Genomic DNA, 7,415 nt, shown 5'->3' with positions numbered 1-7,415 from the left:
GCTATACTCGGCCTTGTCTCAGGATAGTAAGTTGTTGGTTGAAGATATCCCTTTAGTGGTGTGGGGGCTGTGCTTTGGCAAAGTGGGTGGGGTTATATCCTGCCTGGTTGGCCCTGTCCGGGGGTATCGTCGGACAGGGGCACAGTTTCTCCCGAACCCTACTGTCTCAGCCTCCAGTATTTATGCTGGAGTAGTTTGTGTGTCGGGGGCCTAGGGTCAGTTTGTTATATCTGGAGTATTTATCCTGTCTTATCCGGTGTCTTGTGTGAATTTAAGTATGCTCTCTCTAATTCTCTCTTTTTCTCTTGGAGGACCTGAGCCCTAGGACCATGCCTCAGGACTGCCTGGCATGATGACTCCTTGCTGTCCCCAGTCCACCTGGTCGTGCTGCTGCTCCAGTTTCAACTGTTCTGCCTGCGGCTATGGAACTCTGACCTGTTCACCAGACCTGCTGTTTTAAACTCTCAAGAGACAGGAGCGGTAGAAATACTCTGAATGATCTGCTATGAAAAGCCAACTGACATTTACTCCTGAGGTGCTGACCTGTTGCACCCTCTACAACCTCAGTGATTATTATTATTTGACCCTGCTGGTCATCTATGAACATCTTAGCCATGTTCTGTTATAATCTCCACCCGGCACAGCCAGAAGAGGACTGGCCACCCCACATAGCCTGGTTCCTCTCTAGGTTTCTTCCTAGTTTCCGGCCTTTCTAGGGCGTTTTTACTAGCCACCGTGCTTCTACACCTGCATTGCTTGCTGTTTGGGGTTTTAGGCTGAGTTTCTGTACAGCACTTTTTGACATCAGCTGATGTAAGAAGGGCTTTATAAATACATTTGATTGATTAACCCTAAATGCTTTGTCGCTCTAGATAAGAGTATGCTAAATGAATACATTTTTTGTATTAGTGTACATAGAAATCTGAACGACCATTTTACCTACATTCGTGAAGGAGTTTAAATAGATTTCATATAATTTCTTATGTAATAGTTGTATGTCCCCATTTCTATTAATATTGCTGTTCACTCAGGTCTGTATGAATGATACTGTGTAATTTTACTGTATTGTCAGTAAAAAATAAAACTGGAATAAAATAAATCTAATGTAATTTAAACCAGCAGTTGTGTGCATTGAAGACTCCATAATGACACTTTAAGCACATTCACAAACACTTCATCTGTTCAATGACACATTTATTACACACAGTTGTTCAAAAACAGAGGCCCAATTTAGCAGTCTGTCAATCCTGTCAATCATCAGAACAGCCAAGGGGAGAGCTGACAGTCCTGCTTTAGAGTTCCTTGAAGTTCGCTCATTTCAAAACATGGAAACAGAAGAGCAGCCCAGCATTCTTCCACACGCTTACAAGTGTCTATGCTTTGAATTGTGGTAGGCCTATTCACAGACTCACTCATCACTTCAGGAGGTAATAAGTCCAACATACCTATTTGAAGAGCATATATTTTCTCTACAGAACCACTTCAAATCAAGTGCTCAAGTGAAGTCAGCATAATAAAATACAACCCCCATTTGGACCCCTTTAAGTTAGTTTTGCTACTATTCACAATTCATAATTTCAGTGATGTGAGTGTTGCAGAGATGTTCAACTTTGGTCCATCAGTAGCCTTTCCTTCCCCTGAATCTGGAGCGGTTATCTAACTGTAAAAATAGAGGGAAAGATCAGAAACAAGTCAGTTCCATACATAAGGATATTCCAAGTGTTGAATGAATGTCATTGATGTCAGTGATGACCCGTGATCTCACCATGGACCTCTTGCACTCGAAGAAAGAGGTCTGCAGTGCTTTACAGTGGCCCTCCTTCAGACACTGACTGGGCATCTTCCCCTCCTGCAAGAATGGACAACATGGAGTTAGTCAAACACGTTTGTACCAAGACTAGTGTTTTGATGTTATTGATCATTCTCACCGTTTACGTTGACCACACAACACATGCATCAATATCCAGAATGATCAGGTGTAGAAAGCGCTGCACTTTTCTTTTTATAATGAAAGTGTGGCTCAACCAACCAACAAGCCACAATTTACAATTTTAAGGTAGTCCTACGCTTTGAAATAAGGGATGTCATAAAAGTAAAACTGTAAAGCATAATATTAGCTAGTAAACCATAACCTCAGATGAAAGGGAATATCATATTTTCCATAACGTTACCTTTACAACGCAGTCGTGTTGAAGGAGACATGCCCTGAAGTCCTCCCTGATTCCCGAGCAGGCCCTGCCATCCTCCTCTTTGTCCTCGTAGAATTTAGGCATTGTGCTGCACTTACATTTAAGACAATTACGCAAGAAATGTAGATTTGAAGAGTATATTTAACTACAGTATGTTACATGAACGTTGTAATGCAAGCCACCATATTTGATTCGCAAAGTATCTTGGGAATATAAAAATTGAACTACATGCATGCTGGGAGTGTTTGTAGTTTCAGCGAAATTAGGAGATTTTTAACATGTACTTTTTCAAGTATACCGCTAGGTGCCACTCAAAGCTTATCTCTCAGCAGAACATCAAAAGGAAAACGATGGCAAGGATGATTATATAGATCCTGCAGCAACTCCAACATGTTTATGCCATCTCTTGATGTATGTTGAACCTAGATGGTTGACTCTATAGGAATGTGTGGCTGATGGAAATGAGGCATTCTCCCATCAGACAGTGAATTATGTGAAATAATGAAACCAAGGCAGAAAACAGATGGGTGTGATTTGTATCAACCATTTTGATTTATTTCAATGATGTCCATGTAAAGCCATGTCAAAATTACCAGAGGCAGATATACTAACGTAGTGATGAAGGCACACGACATGACCTGATGGGGAGAACAGAGAAGGTGGAAGCAGGCAGGGGTGGGGTGAGCCTGACTGTCTGTCTCTTACCTTTCATCTACCTCTGGGGTCTAGGCAAGCGACTCAATAATAGGCTTACCTCCATATTGCTTTTCTAAACAATCTTAGATAAGCGTGGATGAAGGGCACAAAAAAAGGATGGAAGTAACCCCCTTTAAACTAGTGAGAAACACAGTTTGTGTTCCCCTCTGCTCAAGCCGTCCTCCACCTTAAGAAGAGGTTCATATCCTTCGCTAGAGCGTTGCAGATAGAAATGTAATGTATAGATCTGGCACGATTCCCATTTCTACACAGAGAATCATATCGGATCTACAGCATAGATTTCTATCTGAAGGTTCTAATCCGTTGCACTCTTTAAATAAAGGCCCAGGTGTGAGCGAGAGGGTCTGGTTTGACCAGGGGGCTCAGGGGAGGGGCCAGCTCCATTCAAAAAGTTTACCAATCAATCAATCACACAATAAATAAAGGACATTTACAGACAAGCAAACCTGGTACAAAGTGGCCCGCTTTCGAAATCCACCCCTTGTCTTTATCCTACCTAGGAGTTTTTATTTAAAGATTTGGGTAGGCACCAGCTTGCCCTCTGACAGTATAGCTGGGATTTGTTCCTTATACTGTAGTTGTCCAACCCTACTAGACCAACATTAAGTGCTGTGATGTAGGGGCTGATTTAGAATTGGACGTGCGTGCGTGCATGCACATCTTTGACATTTAAAATAGCACTCCAAATCAAACCGATCACAATCTTCTCTCACGTGGATGGAATTTTGATAGAAAAACTCAATCTTCATAAAATCTCTTATTGTATAAACATTTCTCATGAAAAAAACAACACATTTTGACCTATCCTGAACCTACCTATGCATTAAAGAGCAATGCAAATTGCTCTTTAATCAGAGTAGATAAGATGCGCCCCTAGGGGAGCGTGGCCGTCAGCATTACAGGAGGTTAATGGCACCTGAATTGGGGAGGATGGGCTCGTGGTAACGGCTAAAATGGAATGAGTGGAATGGTATCAAACATGGTTTCTATGTGTCACATGGTTTCTATGTGTTTGATGCCATTCCATTTGCTCTGTTCCAGACATTATTATGAGCCATCCTCCCCTCAGCAGCCTCCACTGGTACGAATGCATCCGTCTGCAACTAGATGGCACATAGAATAAATGTAACATCCTGTCTAACCACTGCCAGCAGTCTCCAATTGAATTGATTGGACAGAATCAGACATCACATGGGGTAGAACTCACTGATGATGTCAGAAGTGTAAAATGACATAACCAACGGGAGATGGTAAATGAAAGCCCAGCAACAGCAAAAACAAAAGGATGGAGCATTCAAAACTGTAAGTTGAAAACTCAGTGCAACGTTCGAAATAGCATTTGATCATAAGTTCAATATATAATTTCAATATAGTGAAGTCATCAAAATAAAATGTAATGAAGTGAATGAATCCCCCATTGCTGATGGTAAACATGAGTCACACTGTACAATTGGTGGCGAGTTATGGAGGAACCGTTACCCCTGTCATCTGTAAATCTTGTATCACGTGATCAAATCCCTTCAAAAGAGTCAACATCCTCTATTGTAGGGTAGAGGGAAGGAAGTGAATGAAGGGAAGTTCTGCTCCGGACTCATTATGGAGGAGCAGGACTTTAAGGCACATGGGTATGGATCTAGCACAACCTCAGCCAGGATCTCTGGCTTAAGGCCTGTTCTGATGTCAGCTCTCCTTCATTTTAACTTTGACCATCTGAGAAATGTTATACAAAAACTGACTCTGGAACAGCAGTTAGATTCAACCTCTATCTCAACCAACCAGCGGACAAGAAAACATGAAATACCAAGCAGCTCGTTTCGGGAACAAAAATAACACATGCAATGCAAACACATCAACTACCGTGGCATGAATATTATTTTTCTTTGAACCTCTTGTACAAATGAAAGATTTATTTTAAATAAATTAATTCACCTTCATACGTCGTCATTGTCGTTGTAATAATAATAATAAAATGAATATAGCAATACATCCCTTCAGGTGAGCAAAGTCAAGGCCAAAGTCTGATTAGTTTACCACTTAAAGGACACTAGAGGTCTTTCAGACTGACTTCCTGTCAAACAGGAACTAGAAAGATAGATGTGGTTTCCTTCAGTCGCAAAGATTTTTCATGGAATAAAATGAAACCACAGGAGGTTGGTGGCACCTTAATTGGGGAGGACGGGCTCTTGATAATGGCTGGGGTGGAATCAGTGGAATGGTATCAAATACATCAAACACATGGTTTCCATGGTTTCCATGTGCTTGATGCCATTATATTTGCTCAATTCCAGCCATTATTATGAGCCGTCCTCCCCTCAGCAGCCTCCACTGGATGAAACTGCCCCAGACACAGATCTTAGGTAAGTTTCAGGTGTTTTGCCCAGAATGGTTTGGGTTGAGACTTGAGCAAGGCAAGCTGATCCAAGATCTGCACCTATGGGTGACTTCTACCCAGGGCATAGTTTGGCAGACATGCCACTTTAAAAATGGGGAACCACATTTAGTTTCCGCTTCGTTTGCCATCGTCATTGTAACCCCCTTCAAAAGAAGGACGTGATAAAGGCAGTTATCTTCACCATAAGAAAGACTGACAACTTGTTTGTCTATTTATTACCTGCTGTTTACCTAAAACACACAACTCTGTGGAAAAGAACAAAAAGCAACAAGTCTTTGAGGCTGATGGAGCCATTCTTCAGTCACTTCAGTCACCAGCAGGGGGCTCCACTATGGCTCCAGTGAGTGCAATACCTCAGTGGAACAGATCAGAGAGGCTGAGAGGAAGAGCACATGGAGCAGAGAGCAGCATGTACAACACCAGCGTCCTGGTGACATCAGCCTCTCAGATCAGCTGAGGTGTGTCTCTCCGAGTCACGAGCCATCGGCGTTACCTCCACAGTCAGAGCTGGAAACGGATTTCTTCCGGACACACCAAATGACTTCTGATATTTTACATCTGCCTCTTTTTTGTACAGTAGTATTCACATTCACGCAAAAAGAGAGCGAGAGAGAGAGGATAGGCAGAAATAGAGAGAAAGCAATCGAGTGACAGCGCCCTTAGAAACCCTGAGAGGAGCGGCTCTGGTGCGCTCAGATGATGTCACTGCTGGTTGCTAGGTGGCAGAAGGCCCCTGGGGTCAATCAGTTTTAGGTGCGTCTGCGAGCACCCTGGGGCCGGGGGCCAGGATTGATGTGGCCCCCCGCTTTTTGTCAGCCTGCTCTCCTCTTTATGTGAATCTACAGAGAGAGACACACAGACACGTCACACACAGCTCTCGTTATACAGGATAACATTCCGCTGGGTAGAATATAAACATTATATAAAATATTAAAGGACAGATGATGGCGTGTGATTGGCTGACCTCGCTGAGGATGGCCCAGACAGCTGAGTCTTGGACGACAGAGAGACGCAGCGCCACCACCGGGTTGAAGGAGGTGTCTACAGCCCCCTCAGCCACACCCTTCTCAAACTGACCTAGAGAGAGAGAGAGAGAGAGAGAGAGAGAAAGAGAAAGAGAGAGAGAGAGAGAGAGAGAGAGAGAGAGAGAGAGAGAGCTGTGATTGAGGACCTTTGGACAGGCAGTTTGCACATTGTGTATCAGTCTGTGGCAGGTCACAATGAGAATGGGTAATCTGATCAGGCTGTATGTGTTCTAAGGTAACGGGATACGAGGGTTGGTACAGGTCCACTCACCGACTCTGTAGAAGCGGTCATCAGTTCGCTTGTATTTCTCTTTGGACTTAGGTCCAGTTTCCTTCAGACACAGACACATGTTGTGGTTATGTTGGTAATGTTATGCACACACTAGGTAGGTAGAGAGCCTTGTTAACACTAACATACAGTATAATGCACACCACAGGAGGTTGGTGGCTCCTTAATTGGGAAGGACGGGCTCTTGGTAATGACTGGAGTGGAATGGTATCAAAGATATCAAACATAGCAACTATGCGTTTGATACCATTCTATTTACTCCATTCCAGCAATTATTATGAGCCGCCCTCCCCTCAGCAGCCTCCCGCCTCTGGTAGTGATATTGAATGGAGTGCTCATGTTCCTGTCAATACCCAATCAATAACTGACATAGACATTTTGAGTGATGATGGATCAATAAACCAATCAGAAACAAGTGCCCTGACTATTGACACATTATTGCACACTGTATCGTCCAAATGTTGTCTTTGTGTTGTCTGAATGTTGTTTTTGCATTGTTGTATGTAGTGTTTGTGTTGTCTGAATGTTGTCTTTGCATTGTATGTTGTCTTTGCGTTGTCTGAATGTTGTCTTTACATTGTATGTTGTCTTTTTGTATGTTGTCTTTGCGTTGTCTGAATGTTGTCTTTGCATTGTCTGAATGTTGTCTTTGCGTTGTCTGAATGTTGTCCTTGCGTTGTCTGAATGTTGTCTTTGCGTTGTCTGAATGTTGTCTTTGCGTTGTCTGAATGTTGTCTTTGCATTGTATGTTGACTTTTTGTTGTCTTTGCGTTGTCTGAATGTTGTCTTTTCATTGTCTGAAT

At 42.8% G+C, this 7,415-nt stretch overlaps 2 protein-coding genes across 2 annotated transcripts in view; both read right to left on the bottom strand.

The window, feature by feature from the left end:
- Positions 1-1,177: 1,177 nt before the first annotated feature.
- LOC139406152 (cytochrome C oxidase assembly factor 5) lies at positions 1,178-2,397 on the bottom strand. The gene is made up of 3 exons (XM_071148638.1): positions 2,172-2,397; positions 1,766-1,849; positions 1,178-1,660 (listed from the first exon to the last, which is right to left on the bottom strand). The coding sequence occupies exons 1-3, from the start codon at positions 2,271-2,273 to the stop codon at positions 1,619-1,621; spliced, it is 228 nt and encodes a 75-aa protein (XP_071004739.1). The 5' UTR covers positions 2,274-2,397; the 3' UTR covers positions 1,178-1,618.
- Positions 2,398-2,717: 320 nt separating this feature from the next.
- The window catches only part of LOC139404915 (alpha-1,3-mannosyl-glycoprotein 4-beta-N-acetylglucosaminyltransferase A-like), a 78,925-nt gene continuing 74,227 nt past the window's right edge, over positions 2,718-7,415 (bottom strand). Inside the window, exons 14-16 of the mRNA XM_071147458.1 lie at positions 6,595-6,655; positions 6,263-6,375; positions 2,718-6,137 (exon numbers count right to left, since the gene is read on the bottom strand). Of these exons, the coding sequence (XP_071003559.1) occupies positions 6,111-6,137; positions 6,263-6,375; positions 6,595-6,655 (201 nt within the window). The 3' untranslated portion in view covers positions 2,718-6,110. The remainder of the gene's footprint in view (positions 6,138-6,262; positions 6,376-6,594; positions 6,656-7,415) is intronic.

The sequence above is a fragment of the Oncorhynchus clarkii genome, chromosome 3, assembly GCF_045791955.1.
Source record: "Oncorhynchus clarkii lewisi isolate Uvic-CL-2024 chromosome 3, UVic_Ocla_1.0, whole genome shotgun sequence".
NCBI classification, from domain to species: Eukaryota; Metazoa; Chordata; class Actinopteri; order Salmoniformes; family Salmonidae; genus Oncorhynchus; species Oncorhynchus clarkii.
Note: the sequence above shows the minus strand (reverse complement) of the source record. Positions and strands in the feature narration are given on the sequence as shown.

Coding starts and splice junctions, on each gene's coding strand:
- LOC139406152 (XM_071148638.1), bottom strand. CDS start 2,273: ATGCCTAAATTCTACGAGGACAAAGAGGAGGATGGCAGGGCCTGCTCG. Junction 1,850..2,171: donor AACACGACTGCGTTGTAAAG/GTAACGTTATGG, acceptor CCATTCTTGCAG/GAGGGGAAGATGCCCAGTCA. Junction 1,661..1,765: donor TCGAGTGCAAGAGGTCCATG/GTGAGATCACGG, acceptor CTATTTTTACAG/TTAGATAACCGCTCCAGATT.